At 46.1% G+C, this 24,647-nt stretch overlaps 1 protein-coding gene across 1 annotated transcript; it reads right to left on the bottom strand.

The window, feature by feature from the left end:
* Nucleotides 1–1,680: 1,680 nt before the first annotated feature.
* On the bottom strand, nucleotides 1,681–21,869 carry SEPTIN8 (septin 8). The gene is made up of 10 exons (XM_085312665.1): nucleotides 21,810–21,869; nucleotides 21,170–21,284; nucleotides 16,942–17,137; nucleotides 16,051–16,237; nucleotides 9,333–9,494; nucleotides 7,380–7,476; nucleotides 6,635–6,803; nucleotides 6,247–6,379; nucleotides 5,289–5,479; nucleotides 1,681–2,340 (listed from the first exon to the last, which is right to left on the bottom strand). Exons 1-10 carry the CDS (start codon nucleotides 21,867–21,869, stop codon nucleotides 2,337–2,339), a joined length of 1,314 nt encoding a protein of 437 aa, XP_085168791.1. The 3' UTR covers nucleotides 1,681–2,336.
* Nucleotides 21,870–24,647: the final 2,778 nt, after the last annotated feature.

Genomic DNA, 24,647 nt, shown 5'->3' with positions numbered 1-24,647 from the left:
TTAGGATGTTAACTGCTCTAAGGAGCTGAGTGGCCATAATGAAGTTAAGGTCAACAAAGAACTACATGGGAAAAAGGATATCCATCACAACAAAGTCAACATATATATAATAGTCATCATTAAAATAGTTACATACATTCTGAATGTCTTCATCAGAAATAGCTGGAAATTTCTCCACAATGCCCATGGATTTTGAAGTTTAAATTTACTCTTTCATGGCTATCATTACTTTTAACTACCAGCTATTCTAGTGGGGGRAAAAAAAAAACAATAATCTCTGATGAGCCAAGTCAGAAAGAAACCAATTGCATAGATGTTGCTGGCAGCAGCATGAGATCAGGAGAAAGCTATTGACTGCAGACTCGACTGGCGAGGCAGCCGTTTGCACGCACAGTATCACCGCCTGGGATTTTATTCCTGCCTTCTGCAATGTTGGCCTGTGAGAAGGACAGCGAGGAACCAAGTAGTGTTGCTTACTCATGCAGTTAGTGCACCAGAGTTTTTCATGAGTAAGAATCAAAATCAGGCTCCTCGTYCGCCGTGCGAGCGGGCTTTATTCCCTGGGGAATTTGCATTGTCTTCTTGCACGTAACAGGACCTTGTGTTCCTTGTATGCTTCTCTTAGAAGAACGCATTAACTCCCATAACAACTGACAATTACTCTTTATAATATATCTAGCTTTGAGGCACAGCCTTAAAAATTAAGTGTTCAGCTTTCAGCAGACTCTTAAGTGCGCATAATTTTTTACTCTTTTAAAAACGGTCTGTTCTAAAAGGTACCTGTGACATTTTCATGAGGTTCTTCCATACAAGTATCAAGCAACACTGACATGATTTTCAGTATATCCATATAAAAGGCTAATGTCCATATGAAACAGTTCAACACCTGAGTATATATTAAAAAAAAAAGAAAAGAAAAAGAGCTGCTTTAATGAGATATGCAAGTTATAGAACCTCATAATCCAGCAAAATGCTGCCTTCAAACAGACCTGTAAAGGCTCAGATGCAAAGCTGTGCACCTCTATTTAAAAGTCAAATAAGGAATTTGCTAACGTATTAGCTTAAAGACAAATATTTAAAAAGAGAAGTCTTATAACATTAATAAGTAAATAAAAATGCACACACTCACAACTAACACTTAGCCAGCCAGTGTTTTTATGAACTATAAACACACTATGTGGGCACTAATATATTTGCTTTCTTTTAGCCTACTATCTGATAAAATTGGGTCTACCTATTTTTCCTTAACAACACAGCTAGTGAAGCTCTATCAAGTTATTGTCCTGCTTCACCACAGAATGGTTTGAGTGGAAAAAAGTAATATTGATCTTAATTATTCCTGCAAGCTCAGCTGCCCAGGAAAACATGGCTCTACATGACAAAAGCATTAAAGAAAACACCTTCTAAGAGGAACATAGGGCWTCAGCATAAATATCATGCATAGTTCTCAATATCTGGAGACTCTCCTTGTTAGGCACATGTTTACAGATGCCATTTTTTGCTTGTTTCGAACAATCTAAAAGTAAAGAYGACCGATTAAATAGTGTTTCCACAACAGTAAAGCACACTGGTAAATGACAAGTGAAGTTACACAAATCCTGCAGTTCCACATTATACAACAAACTTATGAAAAATCTTCCTWATTAAGTGTTCTACTTTAGCTGTAAAGAAAAATCAAAACATTGTCACATGAATTTTATTAACCATTCTCTCTMTATATATTATACATGACAAAAAGTGTTTAGAGAAATTCAGGATTAAAATATATAATTGCTGGAATGAAGGTTACTCGGACTATGATTCCCAGGGCAGAAGTTCTAAGCACGAGGTTTTTCACCCACTCAAATCAAAAGTTTTGTTAGAAAAAATAAACGTTTCAGCATTCCTCAGACCACTCCCCAGAACTGTGCACGTACAGGGAAGGTCTATGCGGGGCGGGGGGAAGGCTGAGCCCCATCTCAAGCACTCACCTTAGCYAGTAAAAAGTAATCTAGAAAGCAAGGATGCAGCTGGTGGCAAGAGGAGTTCAGACAGTTATGGTCACTTTATACACAGTTRCTTAATCACTAGGTTTAGAACAAAACTTCTCCTCGCTTTTGGGATTAGTTGACTTTGTTTAAACAAAAAGAAAAARGTTATATGGTAAGTGTACTTCCTTAAAACCTACTGATAAGTTAACAGCAAGTCGTTACACTGCCACCATGGAAGATGCTCATTTTCTCTTTCACTTTGGTCCACTCACACACTGTTATGACAGAAGGATCACAAGGTGGGAAACGCAAGCAACAACACATGACAGTACCAAGTCCACTCTTGGCCTGAAAGTCTGTGTGTGATTAACTGAAAGAAACAAAACAAAACAAAAAAGCATGAATTAAAGTTATGAAAATTAAACAAAAGCAGAATGTAGTGAAACGTTAAAACAAAAACAACAAAAAAAAAGCCACGCACCGAAGGCACCTGAAGCCTCCCTGGCCTCTGGAGACCCTCCAAGCAGGGCAGGCTGCCACCATGCAGCACAAGCCCTCCGGCAACAGCCTGCACAGTGGACAGCCTCAGCAACCACATTACCCCCCTCAGCCCCTGCAATGCTTCCATCTCCCTTTTTGACTTTATTTTAGTAGTAGCTTGGTTTTTCCTAAAAAGAAAACAAGCTACTACTGAAATTCCTATGCTGAAACATGAGATAAGAAATTCAGCTACCTTTTTAAAGCTCAAAAYGTGAGAAATTACCTCCCCACCAAACACCCCTGTCTTTACTCCTGCTGCCTGCATTTACACGCCCGCGCGGGGTGCAAACCCCGCCGCGCCGTGCCGGTGCGGCGGTGCAGAGCAGCCGCCCCGCTGCGAGCCCGGCTCCCTCCCGCGCCCCCCGCACGCTAAGGGCACGATCAGGTCTGTAAAGCACCGGCCGGGGGCGGCTGCCTCCACGCTCTGCCCGGCCTCCCGGGAAGCCCCCGGCGCGCCGGGCTGCGGGTGCTGGGCCACCACCGCCTGCTCTGCCACCCTTCCGGCAGCGGTCAGTTTGCCGCCTGCTAAAACCACCCAAACGCCGGGCGGTTTCCCGCGCGGCGCTGCCGAAGCATCCCGTTAGGGAGGCCAGCGAGGACGGCGATGCCTCGCTCGCCGGTAAGCCTGCGCGTCCGGCCAGCATCAACGCGATCGGCAAGGTCAGCGCAAAGCCAAGCTCCTGGGAGCACAGCGGGTGGGACGGGCTAGGACCGTGCTCCTGCTTCATCCTCTCGTGCTCACAGGCACCACCAGACTCCCCCGGCACTTCTTGATCTTTCCCAAAGGAAGAGAGGCCTGGGAAGACAAGCCACTGGCAACGCAAGGCAAGAAGAGCAGTCCCCAAATTTTCTGGTTATGAATTTGGTTATCTTGCTTGAGCAGAAACCCCCGAATGCCACATTTGTAACTGGCTGCATTTTTATTTCCTCACAGTGGTCTCAACAGCCAGTKTCATACAGAAACCCAGCCCCAAAGCACCTTCTTGCCTTACTCTATTGTTTCACTCCTCGTAACAGGAGTCTGAGAGCTGCCCTCCTCGACAGGGCTCAGGATCTGAAGAGCCTCCCACCCTCCCACCGCGGCACCGAAGAACGTATCACCACGCAGAGCTCTGGTCCATCCTCTCCCTTAATGCACTGCCCACCGTTGCCTTTTCACGGTCCCATTTGGGACTGTGGCCAGCTCTAATCAAGTGCCACAGCCCAGAACCRGAGAGGTGCTTGGAATTGCATCTGCAGGTAGACTAAGACCAGCGAAGCGCAGGAAACCTGTTTCTGTTGCGAGAGACGGAGCGGACAGGAAGCTGTAACGTTTCTGCCTGGCCAGCGCACGTTTAGCGCATCGCTGCTGAAAAGTCCCAKTGCCCTGCATCACTCGCTCACGTTAAAGCTTGCAATTCGGCACACTCACATTCTGCAAAGCGGATCCAGGCCCCAGGCTGCCTCAGTATCCAGCCCCTAATTTGCAYGTGAATTTAACAGGAATAACTCCTATCTTCAGCACAATATTTTACAACCCATTTTGGATTCTGTGCATGTTGACAGATGTGGAGATAAGGGTGTTTTGRTATTGTATTTAACATCAACATATTTACATTCCAAGCAAATATGTAAAATACATACTGTTATCTCCCATAGGAAGAAACAAATCACTGGCATGTCAGTACACAGAACAAGCTGCTCCGGTACTACAGTTCACTTCAGAGAAATGACAGAGCTCAAGATCTCATCAGCAACATGATGCCAAACACTGCTGTCAAGAGCAAACCCAGGGTGTTATTGCTTTTGATGTTCTTTTTCTTTTCATCATTAAAATGATCAGACAGCATTGCCACAAGCTGTTCTGGATTTGATAGATGGTAATCTGAACATTTAAGTTTCTTTGTACAAGGAGAAGGAACAAAAAAACCCTTGCTAGAATAACAGTTACTAGTCTGCATGATGGTTCACTTTCTAAATTGTTCCTAAACAAGTGGTTTTTGAAGACTGACTTGAATAGAAGGTGGATTGTCCTCCCTCACCTTTTTTAAAGCCGTTTTCCCTGTTCCTGCTCTATCATTACACAACCAGGTAGCTGAAAGAGTATTATTTACATACCCTTGCTCCACAGTCCTACTGGCCTCCGCAACCTCAGTTAGGATGCTACTTGCAGCAAGCTAAGAAAATAATTCCTCATTTAGAGGAAAGCAACTTTCTCAGCAATTCAGAATGAGCAGAGCTGTATCTCAGAGTGCTATTTCACATAGAGCCCCAATGAATCTCCAAGGTATTGTCATCCTAAACTGCCTTGTTTCCTTCTTCATAGCTCTGCCTCTAAAAAATAAAGTAATTCTACAAAGAGGCCCCTAAAAGCTACAGGACACATAAGGCAGTGCACAGCAGGGGACCACACCTAGCAGACATGAAAACTGTTAAGACAGTCCCCCACTTCTCTCTGCTGGGGAGAAGATGCAGCYTACTTCTAGCCACCTTCCCATCTGCCTCCAGAAGCAAATCATTCCTGCAGACCCTTGAGCTGGCTATCACACAGGCAAGAACAAGTATCACCAGACTCTCAGCTTCTGGAGAACAGCCCAGAATTGAGAAGCCCACTTACAGACACCACAGCTTTTGGGCACAGGATGGCCCCATCGCTCCCTTCCTTTAGGCAGAGATTCAGAAGAGTGGCACTAACAGGACTCTAAAATCCACTTTTCCAGTTGCTGTCCAAGCAATTGAAAAAAGCAGCTGAAAACRCACCCAGTGGCAGAGGAGAATGATTTGAGTTAGATCACTTACTTTTTCTTGTCTTTGTCCTTCTTCAGTGGCTGCTGTGAGGTAGCCTGCAAAGATTGGGACTGCAAGGTTTCCACTGCTACTTTCCGCCTGTTGAAGGCATTCATTTCTTCCTCCAGCTCCCTCCTCTTCTCCTCCACCTTCCTCTTCTCCTCCTGGTGTATCCTCTTTAAGTGCTCAAATTTCTCATGCAGCTGGTAGGAGACAGGCTCTCTGATTATCACATCCACTACACCTGCCAGGCTGCACTCCCTCAGCCCTGCTCCCTTGGGAGTGCAATCACAGATCCCACACACATCCCCACCACGCTAGAGATCCMACCTAGCTAACGGGACACCAGATAGTCAGGGCCTCAGCAACATGCAACAGCTGTGGCCACTTCACCAAAGCAGTGAAGACACAAATTCAGCTCTGTCTGTCACCACATATCAAAGCATGAAAAAAGTGAGCCCTAGACAGGGTACAGAGAACCTCAGCTCAGTTCTCAGCCCTGCCATGGGGCTGGGGACACTGCAGGTCCTCCCATTCCTCCCTGRTTTGAGGAGGGTCAGCCTATTCCCAGTCATGACAGCTGCCCATGGCTTCACATCACTGTGCTTGAGGAATCCAGCCTAGCTGCCCCGTTTATTCCATTGTCCATTAAGTCTTCAAAGATTAAGTTGATATAACCGCTCACCGAGACATTCTGCACTGCCTTCCACTGATCAAGCGGCCTTGCCTCGCACGCGTTGCGCGAAGGGGAAGATGATTGTTTCAGAGGCACTCAAATMAGCAAGGCTCTTTTCAAAACATTACCCTGTGTCCCCTCCTCTGAGCCAGGGAAGGTGCATGTTTGTGCTTTGGCTAACAAGATCTGCTCRACATCTGCACGTGCTTTAGAGGATTTGTACATTGCCTAGACCCAGATCCTATGGCTGACTGTATATTTTGGGCTCTTCTCACAGGTTTTTGGCACACCCACCTCTCTCTCCTTCTCTTTCAGCTCTGCCTCCGTCTCCTTGACTTTGTTAACAAACATTTGTCTCATTTCTTCCTCTTTCCGCTGGAGCTCGCCCAAGAATTCCTTTCTTTTGGTCTCGTACGTTTCTTGGAGGCTAGGTAAGAAAGCAAACMAAATCCAGACTCTTTGGACACCAGTGACTTAGGGATAGGGAAACACATGCCTGTCTGTGCTGCTTAAAGACAAACAGACAAGGAGGCAATGACACCAAAGCCAGATGCAAAGTTCAAAACCAGTGATAGTATATGGCAGCCCAGCATCAGAGGTACGGCCTCCAAACCTCCCATTTTCTTCAGGAGTCAATACCCAACTGTTGCTAAAACTGCTGCTGAACATGCAGGCCACTCACCTGAATGGCTGGCTGTCTGGATCTGTGTCCTTGAACCCCATCTCCTCCAGCTTGCACCTCCGGTACAGCTCATAGTGGCGGGTGTGAGTCTGCTCCCGAAGATCTTCCATGTTGACTCGAATCAGCATTTCTCTCAGTTTCACAAAGTCACAGTGACTTTCATTCTCAACTGATTGAATCAAAGTGAAAAGTTAGCCAGCTGCACACAAGAGGGAAGGAGCACAAACGCACGTACGGAATAACTCCAGATTCCCCTCCCAGGGGCCTGAACGCAAGGCAAAGGTAACAGAAGCCTTCTGGATGCAGGGGCTGCCCTGTTGACACTGGGAATCTGCACAGCGCCCCCAGCAACCTATCCAAGACACTGGTGACGATGGGAATTCAGAGGAAAGACGGGCCAGCCCGCAAAGGGCTGCACAGGACTCGGTGTCTTACTGTGGTGCTGAGCAAGGGGCTGGGTTTCACACCAGGCCACGGGGCGCACAGAGCAGAGTGGGGAGGGACAGTGCTCCCACCGTGTCCCCACTGAGGAAAACGCAGAAATGGATGTTTCAGGAAAAGATTCCTGCTCCAGCACAAATCCAGCAAGAAGCAACAGGGCCGAAGGGCCCAGGTTACGAAGCTGCCCTGCAGACAGGCACTTCTGCACCTGCAGGACACCTTTGCACACCTGCACAGGTGGAGAGGGCGTGAGCCCACGCACGCGCGCGCAGCGGGAAGTTGGCGGCCGGGTGCAGAGCCTCACCTTGCACCACGCCCCACGGGTACTGCCGAGCTCTCACCAGCTTGTTCCCAACTTTCACCTCCTCCGTGCTGCCAACCACGGCAAAGGGCAGGTGAGCCTGAAACACAATCAACATAGAGCCTCAGGGCAGGGGCTGATTGCTCTCGGGTATCAGCCCCACCACCAGCTCCTCTTCCCCAGGCACAGAACCTGCTTGACCACCACCTTCCCTCCGAAGCCCCGAATGGGCACGCAGAGTCTCTGCTGTGGACTGGGATACTGCGGCAGGCAGCAGCACGGGGCCACAGCGCAGCAAGCAGCTCGCTCTTTGCAACTGAACGGGACAGGGAAGTACTGTAGGAAAGTCGTGATCCTCACGGATCTCCCTCTATCTGTGTGTCAGGTTGTTCTTGAAGCTACAGTCTCTGCACACATCAAGACTGGGCACACGCTGCCTTGCGGAGAGCACAAGCAAAGACATCCATAAACAGCCCTTGGCACAGCAATTTGTGCGTGGGCATCGGATGGGACATCTGCAGGATACAACATGTGCCCGTTGCTCTGTAAGACTGCAAAGCATCAAGCACAGATAGGAAATAGGGCATCGTCCTCAAGGCAACGTCCTCAGCTTTGTTCAGCACAGGAAAGGAGCCAGTGGAGCGGGCGCGTGGCTCTTCCAGCGTGTCTGCAAGGTTCACAAATACAACTTACTGCTCCCTCCCAGTCTTCCAGTGCAGGCAGAAATGTCTGAACATTTCTTCATCTGGAAAGCTCCCCCTTCCCCAAAGCCCTGCCACCTTGCTGCAAGGCAAACTTCAATTAGGAACACATGCTTTACTCTCCATTCCTCCTTCACATCATCGCTGCTTTCCTCCGCAGCGGCAGCGGGAGGCCACGGACCAGGAACTGCCACGGCCRCTGCGGAGAGCCTGCCTTCCCCTCCTCCAAACGGCCCCATCCCAGGCGCGCGCCCACCCATGCCACTGCTCCGGCTGCACGACACGCTTCGTTCCGTCTCCCGCCGAGTTCAGCAGGGCGAGACRGACAAAACCCTTAGCACTTAGGAGGAAACAAACTCCGAAGTGTGGAACTGGTGGAGGAGCAGCCAAAAATATTTTGACAGAGAAAATAAGCAAACGTGGTTTCCATTTTTCTCCCTAATGCACACAACTTGTATCCTCGAGATTTTTCACAGCCTATGAATTCAACTAGTAAGAACTATCAGAGTGAAAGCATATACCCAGCTGACCCAAAAACAACTAGCTATTGAAAGGTTTTTTTTAAAAAAACAAAAACAGAAAAACAAGAGGTTGAAAGAAAAACCAAAGCATTTAATCAGAAGAAGTTATGCAAGAAAACATTCATTTTAATGAAAAAGCCATTTTGTATTTAAAAAGTCAACACAAAGTCATTTCAGCTGTTTCTATTCTAGTAGCTAATTTGAGAGATAGGGACAGTTTGAGAGACAGGAACAAATTCTAAAAATTGAAAGCGTTTTTCAGATGCTTAAACCAGGTCTGAATTTGATCTTCAAATTTTAAAGAGGCAAAACACAGTCTAACAATTTTTCTTTATTTACATTAGGTCCTCTCTGCTTAGCTTCCTTAAATCAGAAAGCTAAAATACAGCCTAACTACACATTTCTCATTCAAAGTTTCTCCCTCCTCAAATGAGAAGTAGCCTAGAAGTAGAGAGAATTAATTTTAGAAGAAAGTATTTTTAAAAAATTAAATAAAATAAATATTAGAGCCAAGCTGAGTGTCTCCAGGGATCTCAGAGAGATTAAACAAGAGTCATATTTTAATTAATTCTGTATGCAGCAGCCTTAGGCATCTGCCAGATCCACAGCTCAACTTTCAAACAGATTTAGTGTCTAGACAATCCCAAGGAAAACTTGCCTTTCAAATGCATTTTTGTGCAGCAGTTTAATCTGTTACAACTTCTGGAGGCAATGCAACTGGCAGCGCTACTCACATTCATCACGGAGTTGATCTCAGCAACAGCTTCRTCATCTGTGGGGAACTGGTAGATCTGCACACCATTACTGACCAGCTCGCTCATTATCTTTATCTTAAACTTGTGCAACTCGCTCTTGGAGATGGTGTCTGCTTTGGCAATGATTGGGATGATGTTCACCTACAGAAGGAGGAAGGGAAAAACAGCCAGGTGAGCAACACAGCCAGGTAAGCAGCTCTGCAGGCAGTTTTGACRCAGGCTGGGTGCTACCCCGATGGCCTGGGCCCTGCCAGGGTGGCTGCTTTGCCAGACGAAGGTGCTACTTTTTGCCTGTGAGCCGCAGCACAARCCAGCTGAACACTAGAGGGAAGAGTTTTCCAGGATTATAATTTGGCTGCGAGACTTCCAGACAAACTGAAGACAAACGCCCTGCAATAAACATACACAATGAATAGATCAAAGCTTCTGCTCTCACCTATGTATTTTGTTATACGCTTCAACTGAGGCGAAGACACTATAACTGTCACCTCTCGAGCTGTCACCTTTCCAAATCCRCAGCCTGTGCTGAAAGGCTGTTTGAGAAGACAAGTGCAAGGATGAAACACTGCAGCATGATGCGAAGCCTTCTCATGCTTAAAAAGAAAGAGCACGGATGTCTCAGACACTTTCACAGCAGCTGCAGAGCCTTTCTGAGCACTCCCCATGCCTTGCCGCGAGAATCACGGCTCGTGCATGCTGTGCAGATTACATGAACCACCAGGGAAAGGTGCAGGACACCACAGAGCTGGTAGGAGATTTGTTTTCASGCTATTGTTGCTCGGCTTTGGTTTTGCATCAGCGGTCACAAGACACAAAAACTGCTCACCGCGTCCGAGCTCACAGCCTGCATCCATCAGGAGGGATACTGCTCACCGGGGACTGCATCCAAGGACTGGGGAGCACTCAGGCAGGGCAGGAAAGCCCTCTTCCCTCCCAGAGCCGCACAGGAGGAGGCAGTAGAAACATGCACGTTCTTTGGGAGAGAGAGAGCCTGCAGCCTGCCTCCGACTCTGGTGGGCCAGGAGTGCAGCATCTCGGCTACCGGAAAGGCCTGCTGGAGAGCAGCACYCGTCACAGGAACCACGCTGCTATGCCCAGAAAGGTCAAGTGCAAAACTGCTAGCCACTGCTTAAACAAACAACAAAAACAACACTTGGCTGCCTGAGCGATGTCCAGATCCATAGCAGGAAAACTCAAGAACTCGGGCAAATGAGGGGAAAGCCCGATTTGTCATCTAATGTTCCCCTACAGCCAACATTTTTTGTCCTACAGAGCTGAAATTCATAACAGCCATTTGGTCTCCAATGGGTGCCCATTAAAATAAATGAGCTTGCTTTCCCAGCTCAAGCTCTCTTTGTASCTCAGTGTTTTTCCGTACCTCTTGCTTTTCAGTGCTCTGGTTTAGTGCTCACTAAGCAGAAGARCATTTACTCTTTCCAAAAGAAAAGCATCTTGATTTGCCTGTTGCCTCCGAATCGTATTTCCTGCCTACATRAGTACAGCAACAGTTGCACTCGTGCAAGTGAGCAATGCCAGGCTGCCTCCCAGATAGCCCGGGCTTGGCCTGCGACCTCCCTCTCGCCCCAGCCCCACGGCTCACACAGCAGGCAAGCCCAGCACTGGCCAGGCCACTGGCAGCAGGCAGTTCAAGTCCTCCTTCAGGTACAATTTCCGGATGCCCTAGAGCTAGCTGGCAGCTATGCTAATGGTTTCAGACTCCTCCTGGGAGAGAGGCACCTGAAGAATTTTGCAGGTACGGGCCCAAAGAGCCTCCTGCATAAAATGAAGCAATATTGCCTTGTTACACAGGCATTGAGAGCATAAATTCCTTGTTTTTCTCAGCCGTAGATCCGGCCTCTTTTATCACAGATCAAAAAACCCACACAGAACAAGGTCTGATGGCCTTGCTCCACTCCTTAGCAGGTGGATGTCCTCATTTCTAAGGGACAAAAGGCCATGATCACAGGTAGACATCTTCGACAGCTGCGCTACCAATGGACAGGGGAAGCTTGGAGCCACTATCCAACACAAAAGAGAAGTCAGCCTGAGGCAAAGAGAGGACCTGCTTGGGAGAGGCATCTACACGGAGAAAGGCACCAGCATTCTCACCAGATGCTGACAAAAGAGGTGATCTGAGTCCCTTTTCAGCTGAGCTAGCTGCGTCCTCCCTTCCACTCCTCCCACCTTTCCTAACGCCCCTATAGGAAAGATAAGACCTAGGAACCAGGTCAGGACTCAGCATTGCTGAAGGGAGCACRAGGGTCTCCTCACCCAGAACAGGCTTGCTCTTTACCTTCAGAGGCATCAAAGGAGCTCAGCCAGCTGGCAAGCGCAGGAAGCCCTCCTCTTCCAAAAAGCAGCTCTGCTTACAGCRAGGGGCACAACCTGGCAGTTCAGCATGTCCCTCCTAGCAGCAGAGGAGGAAGCAGGCTCTGAGGTCACAGCTGCTTCTTCCACGTGCTTTCCTAGGCCCTGGCATTGCTCAGAGAAGGTGCAAACCAAGGTTGGCTCAAGTCCCTTTTAACGAGGTCCTCGTGCTTTGAAAAGGCAAGACAGAATTGACTATCACAGAATTCAAGACCCAAAAGAGCTTTCCAAGGTGTTGCACATCCAGTAATCAGTGGTCAAAACCAACACAAATGCCAACAATTAGCTAACAGCCAAAAATCTTAATAGGCTCCAATTTTTCAGCTGAATTTGTCCTGGATTCTTCTGTCTTTTCTTGGCACCTGGTAAAAATATGTGCAGCTGCTCTAAAAAGGAAGAGAGAGATAAAACAGAAATCTATCAGGAATCCAGCTATGCTGACCGTACCACCTTTTTGCAGCTTATTTCCAGCTTTCCAGGACTGATGAGTCTTTTGGTACATCTGGGTGAAAGGTGGGAGATACATCTGTATCCTTCACCTTCTCTTTTCCCTTTATAAAGTCCTTAATTTTTTTAATTATTTTTTTCGTTTGGTTTCATATATGCCTTGGAAATCTACAAGCTGGAGTGTTATCATTAACAAGTGGTACTCAAGAGCATCATATAAATATCTTTTTTTCTTCTTCAAATATTGTGTTTTTTCCATTCTCTGATTTTAAGCACCTAAAATCCATCCAGGTCTAGAATTAGCTCATATCTTTATTATAAAAGGACTGTAAAGTTTAGAAACAAGAGATATGAAATGCTCCTAACTTGACCTGAACTGCTTATCTGTACCCTCCTCTCCTAAAGCAGCTTCCACAAACCCACCTCCACAAACAGCTACAATTTACGGCACGTTGCATTAGTGCCCAACAAACTCGCACACAATTTAATTACAGAATGAAAGTCACCACCTCCTCTCCTTTCTGAACACRTTTTAAAAAGCCAGTGCAATGGAAATAATGCTAGAACTGGGAGGGGTTTAATCTCCACTCCTACTTCTTCATCAATAAAGTTTACCCTGAGTAGCAGGCAAAAATCCTAGAGCAATATTCTTACATCTCATGGCAGAAAAGCATCATTCTCCATTTAAAGATCTGGCAATAAAGCAATGAAGCTAACCAYTAGGTTGTTATCCCACTGAATCTGATAGGCATGCAGTATCCTCATAAAAAGTCAGCCTTTATGTGCTGGAAGTCTTTGCTGGAGCTAGAATTATGACCAGAGGACATACATGCTTCAGGTTGTTGGGCAAGAAAGTGAACTTACACACACACATATAGTTGTACATATAAAACACAACTCTTCTCAATTCATTCTAACCACTGAGTTGTTTCTCATTTCAAAAAATAAGACTTGACAGAACGTGCTCAAAGAAGTCAGTTGGTAAATAAGATGATATGCATTTTCATCCCTGGAAATACAACCAGATTTCTCTCCCCCCCCCCTCCATCTCCAAATGCTCCCAAATGCTAGTCCTGGTAAAACCAACCAATGCAGAAGTACTGCAAATTGTACCTTGGAAACAAAGCAGGAGAGGCATGAACTGGCCTGAAGAATCCCCTCTGGCCAGTGACCCACCTAGGATGTTTCAGTTCACAGAGGGAAAGCAATTAGCAGCAGCTTGTAAACAGCACACGCTGATGGGAAACCACCCAGGGACAACACACAGCGAGCCCCAGGATGCCCATGACAGCACAGTTACACGGCCACTTTCCAGGGCAGGGCTGCATTTTAAATTAACAAATCTAGTACCGAGGGAAWTTATCTTACCTTATCCTCTCTTTTTCCCAAGTTACACCCTATGGAAAACCAATCCCTGTTAGGTCATACATATTTCCCATTTAACGGCCAGCCATCCTTTATTTACCTAGAACCCAGTTCAGAAGATGTTTCTGGATGCAATTAAGTACTCTAGATAGCAGCTGTTCACAAGCTCAGCCAAACAAACATTGCATTACAGCATGATGGAAGACTTTGTTTAAAAAAYAGCTTTACCTCAAAGGGATTTTGTAAAAATTCACACTTAAGGCAAGATTCATTACTGAACTTATGACATAGATTTAAAAGTCTGCCTGACACCTGAGACGATGCCACCAGTGTGGCACAGCAAAGATACTGCTGGACCAGGTTTCTACAACCCCCCTGTTAAACTAGTCTCAGAACAGAAGCCAGCACAGCATAAAGCAAAGCATTGCCTTTTTTTTTTTTTTTTAATACCTTTTGCACTTCTAGATCACATTTGTCAACTGTAAAACAGGGGTMACTGACAGGCTAAAGCCTCCCAAAAAAAAGCCAGGGTCAGGTGTGCTCACAGGGCTGCAGATATGGGTCAGTGCACCTTACATCTCYGCTGAAACACGGTCACCCCTTGTGTGTCCCTAGTCTGATACTGAGATGGAGATTCAGAGCTGACTGGGCTTTGCATAAGCCCCATGTCATGCTGCATATGCACTGGTCTCCAAGCACAAACATGTTCAGTTAAGGAGCACAGCACAGTCTTGAAAAGATCTTTAAGAAACGCCTGGAAAGTACCTTGAAGTTCTGGGATGAACCAATGGAGAAAAGCCACATAACCCCCCTAACACACACACACACACACACACACACACACACACACACGATCAATGGTCTCCATTTGTTTATTCATTTATAGGTACATCCTACACCTACAGGATGCTAGGCCAACACACCATGAAATCCAAGATGTTCTTACAGTGTGGTTAAAAAGAAGAGAAGAAATCAAAAGGATAAAATGACTTTAGAGATGACTATTCAAGTGGAAGTTTAGAAATACAAAAAAGCTTGTGCGTGCACAAAGTTCCCATCTCTGCACAAGTACAAAGGATTTACTTTGGTATTATCCAAGGACCACATTAAAGGCAGCCATGGGGAGGATCTGAAAAGCAGGGAATGCAGAAGGAAAGGAAGAGGAAAGCTTTGTCAGACCACCAGCACCAAGGGGAATCATGCAAAAGCTTTCTTCCAAACATATTTCTGAGAACATGTAATGCTGGCACTAYGCCAAGAGCCAGAGTTTATTAAGGGAAAGTTTTCAGATGCCTGATGAAGTCAGTGTAACAGCCACCATGGTTACAAACAGGCCACTGCAACGGGAAGCCAGTGCCTATTCTGGAGAGAAGCCAAGTAAAAGGAGGCCGACTTCCCCGGGTGGTAAGGGTCAGCAGCAGGGGACTCGCAAGGGGGGAATTCTACCAGCCAAGCAATCCAACAGGGCTGGTGTGGACAAGAAGCAAAGAAAGAAGCAGGGGATCCTGCAGGGTCTCAGCTGCCTTGCTTGCYCCTCACATAAGACTAGTTGCAAACTGATGAGCATCTGCCAGTCTGAAAGGAACCATCTTGCTGCTAAAAYACTGCTCTTCAAGATAAGAAATTCCTGTTAAGACAGGCAAGATAGTAGAGAGGATGCTGTTARCATCCTTTGAAGTTAGTGACCTTTGAAGCCTGCCTCCAGCTCCCTGGAAGCCAACTAGAATAATCAGAAGTGTGTCAGAAACGTCCTCCAAGCTGCACAAATGTCAGCAGTCAGCTAGTTAAATAACCCACTGCCCCCTAAGGCAGCAATGGCTTACGCACAGAGAAACAATCCCCAGCAAGACCTCTCTCACTGACCCTTTTTTTAGGATCCCTATGACCTTGAGAGTTTCCTGCCATATTTACATTTTCGGAAGATACTATGATCTCCCAAACACCAGAGCAGGCTGGTTCTCACACAGCAGTAACAGCTCACGCACTCCTTATGCACCAGCATGCACAGCCAACTTCACGTCAGCCCTCATCTCTTTTATGTAGGTCACCACCTTGGGAAGTGTACTGCTTCAGTCATTCTCAGTGCCCTGCCCCAAAGATGGGTCATGACAGTAGAGGTGGCTCTGCAGTTTCCAAAATAAAACTGTAGGACTGAAACTCATCCCCACCTGCATATCTGCAAATAAGAGCTAACAAAGATGCAGYTGAAGGCTCTGAGGAACAGGACTAATCTGGAAAAGGTCATTACAGCAACAGACACTCTAAAAAGACTTTACATAGCTAGTTTGAAAATAGGTTTTTCATGCGAAAATTTTCAGGAAAGACACTGAGAAAACATGCACAGAACCTCAGCAGCAATCAGGGCAGACTTTCATTGGAATCTTAAGAGCTGCTCAACTGCTGTGCAGGGAACAGTCTGATACTTACACAGAAGGAACAGAGCCTTCCACACAACAACCAGTATTAACAGAAGCATCACTGCTACCAAAAAGGATGATCTCAGCCTCCAACTCCCTACCTTGCTATCCAGCTTCTTCATTGTAACCAGGTCCAAGGACTTGAGCGAGTGTCCAGTTGGAGTGATGAAGTACAGGCAGACATGAATCCTTGTGTCATGATAGTTGAAGAGAGAACGACGGATTTTCAGCTCTTCTTGTAAATAGTTTTCAAACTGCGTATCAATGTACTCAACAATCGGCCTGTAACTAAAAATATGCCATTAGCAACCCAAATACTGGAAYTCAAGATTAAACAGTTTTAAGGTTAAATGAATTCTCCTAGACATATCATGGTATCATTTTTAAAAAAATAGTTAGAATAGGCATAAATAATTTAGCCTTCCAAAAGGAGTAGTGTGACATTTACACACAGACCTTACAATCCAAAGGTTGCTGGAATTTCCTGACACTGTACTGCAAGGCCTAATGACAGTGAAGCTGCAGCATGGAAAGATGACTATTTCCAAAGATCAGACTTTGCCCACATTTCAGGGGTGAGCCATCTGGCTGCAGCAAGGCAAAATGACCAAGGAGAGAACCCTGGAGTCCTCAAAAGCCTTTACSTGGGACTTGAACAAGATGTCTGTGTGATTAAATGAGACAGCTCCAGAGAAGCCAATCACTGTTAGAACAAATGATTCCCACCCTGCACTGAGGACAGCTAGTTAACTGCTTGTGGTCCTAGAAGACACCATTCCCTGCTAAAAAGACCTCCTGTGACCTCCCCACCTCTGTGCAGCTCCCACCCAACTCCTACTCGCAGTCCCCAGCACCAGAGCCACCCCACGCGGACACCATGTTCACAGAAACACAGACTCTTCTTCTGCAAYACTGCCAGCAAAGCTACAAACAGTTCATGCCTAAGCACCAGAGACCAGCCCGAAATGCCCAGCAGACGGCACGTGACCTGCCTTTCGTCTTTATTTATCTGGTCTCCGAATCCAACTGCATCCACAATTGTTAATTTCAGGTGAACGTTGCTCTCTTGCAGGTCGTAGGTCCGCGGCCGCAAGCGAACTGCGCTYTCATAATGACTGGCTTCCTCCGTCTCAAACGTGGTGTTGAAGAGTGTATTCATTAGGGTGGATTTCCCAATGCCGGTCTCACCTAAGGAGGAGGAGTCAATTCATGGCAGCAAGAATTTGTCACAGGTACTTCAAAGAGCATTAATTACAGAGCAAAACTAAATTACATTGTGAAAGGTTGGTATTATTRTATTATTATAAATATTTTTAAAATATATATATAAAATCCCCTGCAGCTAGACAGATATAATCGTAAAGGTAACAGCATTCTTTAAGGCCTCCCATGCTTAATGCAAAGCTAACACAAAGCACTTTGGTGTATGATCCTCACTGAGGATGTGAGGCCAAAGTAAAACACTATTTTGCTCTCTGCTTACTCTGACTTTGCCTGGGATCCTACACCAGAGAAGCTGGGGAGAGCACAATTTAGCAGAGTCTTTTGAATCTTCAGACCAGATGGAGTAAAACTCAACTGCTTCTACTRACAAGGACTTTTTGGCTCAGTTGTTTGCTGTCCCAGAGCAATAGCTCCAGTAATACTGCAAATCAGTGCAAAGTGACAGGCGGTCGGTGTACTTCGGAAAGGGTAGGAAATTCTGCCAGCAAGATTTCTTTTCACTCTTCTCTGTGTGCGTTTTCACAGGTTTCTTTACCACCTTCTCTCTCTGCTTTATCTTGCCAAAGTCTCTGGGAACTTATCCTCTTGGAGAGAGAAGACCCCAYGTGAAGTGGGAATCTGAGCACCTCTTTCACTGTGTGCAGAGGAACAGGCAGACTGCTCCAAACCTGCCAGGACCACTTGCCACCAGACTGAAAATATCCTTTCCACAGTTGCATAGATGCTGGATGAAGGTTTCACAATCCCACTGGGCAGCTGAACTTTGGTCTGCCTGGAAGCCTTAAAGCAGCCTGTTCCTCTTTTACAGTCCTATTCCTGTAGTCCACATGTGCCATTAACAAGCATCAAAGGGCTAAAGCCTCCCATTCCTCTGTAAGCGCCAAGTCAGCTCTGCAGCTCTCTTGCACTTCTYTCTGTAAAGCACAGCTGTGCCCCCAGCAGCAGGGCTGAAGCCGTTTCCACTGCCCTCTTGCTCTCCTGCCACAGGGAAATATGGGCCCTATCAAAGGGTGCAGTTTGGAGAAAATGTCGGTCAGGGCACTAGGGAAATAAAATGTGGTGCAAGATCAAGCAAAAAGACAAAGCTGTGTGCACACACAAAACTTAACACACAGCCTGGCAAGCCCCAGGCGGAAAGGAAGCTCTTTATGGTAGGCAGCCTGATAGGAAACACACGCCAGTTAGCACTAGGTAGAAGTTTTCTTTATTTCAAGCTCAAAGAAAGCTCCAACACAAGGCACTCAGTAAGCCGCTGAGATCTGCCTCCGCATATACAAACTGTTCAAGGCAGCCCCGTMGCACAGACACATGTCACAGACAGCAGGAGGTGGGAAATCCTGTCTCCGTGCCATTAAGGCCATCGGGAACCTGTGCAGCAAGGAGAACCAGCTGAACAGGAGGGGACGAGCAGGAAACTCTTCCTTCATATCAGACGCGAGCTGGCGGGCATCCAAAAAACCTTAGCGAGACAAAGGTTGTCTGACAAAGAGCAAGAGTGCTGCTGTGTTTTGAAGGGTTCCAGCTGCACAGGGAGATCTTGCAACCCAGCCCAGAGGTGATGGTGCTTGCAACATAGCTGGTTTCATCTCACAATGCTCTTGATTTCTGGAGCTTCTCTTAAGTATTTCTGCTTCATTCCTTTCTTCATCCCTGTTGTCCCATGACTCTTCATGCCACATAGACCAAGGAAACACAAGAAAATTGTCTAGGGGAAAATATTTTCCTGGAGCACTAGAGCAGGCCCTTCCAAGGCGTCTTCGTCCTTCTGGTGGCAGGAAAAACTTCTGCCAAGTTGARCCTCTAAGATACGCAGAGGCAGAGAATGTGGAGTCAAATAAGGACCACAGAGTCAACCTTGGTATGTTCCTCCAAGAACAGACAGAGGTGAGATTAGGAAGTTTTCTGTCTATAGGCCCCCATTCCTCTGCCACTGAAGGACACCTGGGATGCATCACCAACCAAGTTGTCTCCCAGAATACTTGGCTTACAGGCTGTCTGTGAGCCAGAAAGGCTTTGAACTGCTGCTCCTGGTAAGTAAATGAAACTGATATTTTCCAGATTGGCCTACAAGGGGCCCCATTTAAACCTCTCATTTATTAAATACAGCCCCATTGGCCAAGGGAGTGAAGACAAACAAAATACAGAAAACAGCCTTCTGCTTCCTGCATATTTCCTACAAACAGCCACTACTACTCAGCTGACCATGGCCCCCTCACCGGRCTCTTAGAAGCTCGCATAGCACTCCTCAGAGGCTACAACAGACACATAGATTGGAAAACAGGAAGACGAGCAAGTTTCTATTTGAGAGTACTGCCATGCCAGCTACCAAGGATTTGTTCCCCCCCTCCCCCATCTTCAAGCACAGCAGATTCTGCTCTTCACCAAAAAATAAATACCACATGGTGCTCAGAACAGGGCAGAGGCATACACTGTGTCCTACCAGCTGCGGTTAAGTATCATGCAATAAGATAAAAACAGCCTGGTGATCTACATTTGTCTGAAAGAAGAGTCATATGGAGAACTTTACTGATATAAGCCACATTCTCCTATTCAGTTTTGGACACAGTTGAGAACAGGAGCTGGCAAACAGTAGTACAAAGTGTTTTTTTTTTCCCTGTTGTCCAAAAAAATACCATAATATCTTCCAATATTTCACACATTGTACGGTCAAATGAAAACGCAGTACTATCCATTCTGGTGTCCCCAAGAAYGGCACCAGTCAGAGGTGCAATTACCCTTCTCCTGAAAAGGGAGCCTGTAAGTGCTGGAGGTTACACTTTGATTTCACATATGGTTTTACTTGTGGTTTAGATATGCAAAACCAACTTATGTACAAGCATCTAAAATATCAGGATTTCACCATGCAATCTATAGAAAGCCATATTCTGTTCAGGCAGAATGAATGCCAGGTAGAAAACTTATATATCTGGAAGTATTTCTACTGGTCTAGCAGATTACAATACTTAGGACTTCATATGAAAAACAAGAATCAGCCAAAGTAAAAAGTAATGTACATCTCATCACTGCAAGGAATTAGTTTCTAGTACTCTAGCCAGCATCACYTGCTAAATCTTGCCAATACCAAAATATAAAGAAAAGGATATAATGGAATTATTTTAAAGTCTGCCTCTTGTAYCTTCTGACAATCCTCAAGACAAATACTTCATAATCAATACAAACTGGAACTTTCCCACACGCTCTCTTTCCTAGCACAGAGATGGTCTTATTTCAAGCCTGTTGACCCGCTTGTCCTCAAGTTTCTCAGAAAGCACCAACCAGGCACAGCTCAGGTACTCACCACCCACCTCTAGCCTTAGGGTACAGGCTTATGTTCAGAAACGATCAAGTTACCACTTGCACCAGTCAGCTAACACATGGCCACCATTTGCATCTACGCAGACACCAAACACCAAAAAGTAGCTCACATCAGCTACCCCCATTTGCAAAGGGAAATATTTAACTTGCCACATACACTCGTCCCTTCACTCTTCCTATTGCAAAGCTATTACGGTCAAGGAGGTGAGCAATACCTCACTAGCTACAGCAGCTCTCCTGGTGTGACCCATGAGGCTCAGTSACTTGGTTTCCTCATCCTTCGTCAGGGCCGAGAACTGAGACCATTCAACCTCTCTCCCTCTCTCTGCATTTTCCTGCCTGCACTTGTAGCTCTGCTCACTTGCAGAGCTGCAGTCTCACACATGTTACCCTCCCTCTTCCTCACATAAAGCAGAAAGTAGCTATATTAGAACCTTTACCAAAACTCTTCCTAATTTTGGGCAATGAGTGTCCAAAAATCACTAGTCACAACTCAAATATCAAAGCCCAGAGATCTCAAGCTCATCAAAATCAATAGGTATTTTTGAAGAATTAAGTTATTTCTGATTTGCTTAGTCACTGTTGAGGCCTGTGTCACAGCAGGACACATCACAGATCCTAGTCCCAACCTCAGGGCATCATTGGTTCAGCCCAYGTCTATTTGCAGAATACTGTGCTCACCCACGCAGAGGATGTTGAAGCTGAAGCCTTGCGTGACAGACTTGCTGACCAGCTGATCGGGGAGACTGTCAAATCCAACATGGCCCCCCAGGGCAAGGTTCCTCTTCTCTTCGTTCTGGTAAAGACAGAACATTAGTTAGCAGTTAGTGCATGGAGGTATAACAGGAACCACCAAGTCCAAGAAATAACCACCCTCCCTGGGTTCTGCAGAACCACCTAGGCAAACCCTAGCACCACCATGCGAGCTCACCCCTTCTGAAATGCCACATCTCAAACACTTTGGCAGCCACTGGCAACAGAAAAGAGAAATGTTGATCTTAACAGGAAATTATCTTAGAGCCAGAACCAAGCTATCAGCTACAAAGGAAAGAAAACATTAGCAGGAGCTCCARCTTCATGCAGCTGGGAGAGATTAACAAAGGAAACCACCACCATGTGTTTTATCACTAATTTCTCCTCCTCCTCCTCCATTTTATTTTCTTAAATCCTCCAGCACTGAATTCAACTAGACAGAATCTGCATTTTCCTCTGAGTACTTGATCTTTTTTCTTTYGCAATTGCCATAAGCATTTTTGCTTTGTTCAGCCACACTTCCAGGGGTGTCGGTGCATGGAGAGCCAAAGGAACCCTCTGGCTTTACCATCTGCGACCACGGTGGTTTCAACCGTGCCTCTGCTGTTCCTGTTCCTGCCTCCTCCATGTGCTTCACCCCTCCTGCCGCCTCCTCCCTCCCCAACGGAAGGATGGACCCGATTACCTGTACTAGAAACCTCATTTAAAAATTAAGATGATAAATATCCAAAGAACAAGAGGCAAAGTCTGAGACACCTCCTATCACAAATCAGAAAGGGGCTGACATGCAAGGAAGTACCAGTCTGGGCAGCTAGAATGGGTCTGYTCTCAACTTCACCCTCCTGTGATGGCCTTCAGAAAAAAGAAAAGTAAAAGAAAAGAAAAAGAAAAAGAAAAAYCTCATCAGCTCCCACAGAAGGAAAAGGCCAAAYGCTCGCACCATGAAAAGGGACGAGCACAAACCCACAGCCCATGGACACAGGGCTCCCAGGGCACACGTGCAGGAGCTCCTGCACCAGGCAGATGGGCTCCCCACAGGCCCCTTCTCCAACAGCTCACCCAGGCTCTCCCCTGCAATCTGTTGCAGGTACTCACACCTCTTTCAGCTCAAGTTTGTCTTGGCAGGAACCAAATTTGTCCCTGGGACTTCACAAGACACAGTTACCAGCAATGCTGCAGTCCTATCAGTCCTTGCAGAAGGATGGCTACATTGCTCATYCCTGCCACACACCATCAGCCAACAACGCCGAGCAAGGAGCAGGCAGAGCCAGACCTGCTCTGCTGCACAGCAAAGGGAGAAGAAAAGACTGACCCAGACAAGCCCAGCCTGGGCGCAGGATGTAAAAGGATCAAACTTGTTCGGGATAACCAGGTCAAGTGCAGCTGGAGGATGACTGGGGGTGGGAAGAGGATTTATGCCCTGTGTTATACAGAAAGGCAGACTAGATCATCCATAAAATCCAAATGACAGGAATCAAGAGAATAGGTCATTTCTGCTTCTAGTGGTTAAGAACAGGAGAGTGGATTTGCACAGCTGTTTCATCAGATTTGGCCACCTCTCTGCACAGCTGAACAACACGGTCCAAACCAAGGGAGACCCCCGTGCTCACAAACTGCCTCCAACATACCTTTAGCCTTCCAGGGAGAAGCAGATGCATGACTTCAGTGTGATTCATTTACCCTCATGGTTTCTTTGGTGAGTAAGCCTGTGTTTCTTAATCATCAGTACCCAGGGAAAGAAGGGGATGGAGAAAGCATCTACCTTTCATTTGGCTCAGGTTCTTCTGTCTGTCCCCCCCAGTTTGGCCTTACTGGCCATTACTAAGAACATGAGACTACAGAAGCATAGCTGGCTGCTGAACTTTAATTCCCAGGAGGGAGAGGAAGTTGGGAACTTAATTTCCCATGAGGAAAATAAAAAAAGAAATAGAGATACGCTTCGCATATCTGTTTATGCCTGCAACAAGACCCTAAAAATACGAACGTATTCAACTGCATCTTAAGCTCCCTTTAATTCTGCCATCTTTGAATGAACAAATATTCTCAGTTTTGTAAAATAAATGATTTAAATCACAACTTGTAAATAGTCGAGACAGTTACTATGCATGAAACAATTTTTTTTTTGGCTGTCCTAATTAGCATTTGTTATCAACTTTCCGATGAAATCAGGCCAGCGTTCTCCCATGGGACTCCCTGGACAGAAGCACAATCGAATTGTAACCGGGCTCTTGCAATCAATTTTATTTCATTCCATAAGGATCGATCCTTCTCATTAACTAAGCGGAAATAGCCATCATTTAAAGTTTTCCTGCGGGAGACACTGAGTCAATTAAGGTTTTGCTGAGGCGAAGAGTTTACACAAACACCAAATAGCTCTAAAAGGGCTTAAAAAACATAGAAGCCTCAAAGTGCACTCTTAGGGAGACTAGGAGGACCATCACGAGGACCGAAGTTGCACTTHTGCAGAGACTAGGAGGAGTGTCACGAGGACCAGGAGGCTCCCAAGCCTCTGCCTGGCTCAGGAGCCGTGTTAGAGGAGCTCACGTGAGGCTCCTTGAAGCTCTCAGTCCCGGCCACTCAACTCCAACTTCTTTTCCCTCTCTTGCCCCTCCCAAYCATGTTACAGGGCTCAAAATACCAGTTACCATCACTGCAATGCAGAGACAGCAAAGCAAACTGTTCTCACAGACAGTCACTGGGTTTGATAGTTGCACTGTGTTTTTTTTAATTATTATTTTAAATGATAAACACAAAACCAAGCAAACAAAAAACACAAAACACAAGTCTGTGTGACATTTTGGAAAGGAAACAAAGCCTGCCGATGGCTATGATTAGCATGAGAGCGCCCCGAGGCTTGGAAGATGTTTCTAGGCAACAGGCAGCACCACTGTTCGGGATTTTAAAATAGGCTCCAGCTAGGCTAGGCTAAATTGAAATCTCGGCCATGCTCTGGCAGGAGAAAACTCAAATGCATTTGCATAGGGCTTTATTTTCTCTTCTCTTTTCAGTGTTGAGCTGCTGCTCATTATGGGACAAGAATACATTTACTCAAAACTGCACATCATCTCTTCAAACCGCTAAGCCAAACAGCCAACTTCACTGAAATATTTTTGTCAATGACCTTGAAATGCACAGTTTCCTTTTATTTTTGTAGGCAGTGATAATAATCTGGTTCATGTCCAAGACGTTGCTGATACCAAAGCAGAAAACCACTTGCTCTGCTTCCAGCGCCTTGAGCCATCACTCAGCTACCAAAGGAATTTGCTATTGTTGCCGTGTTATGAGAAACAATGGCAACAACCACTGTAAAGCATAGAGAGCAGAGAAAAACATTATTTTAATCCCCCCACACCAATCCACCAGATTTACAAACTTGAGAGCCTTAAGTATGCAATCAACGTGCCTT

Source organism: Rhea americana, unplaced genomic scaffold (genome assembly GCF_003343005.1).
Source record: "Rhea americana isolate MKP2758 unplaced genomic scaffold, rheAme1 scaffold_37, whole genome shotgun sequence".
Taxonomy (NCBI): Eukaryota; Metazoa; Chordata; class Aves; order Rheiformes; family Rheidae; genus Rhea; species Rhea americana.
Note: the sequence above shows the minus strand (reverse complement) of the source record. Positions and strands in the feature narration are given on the sequence as shown.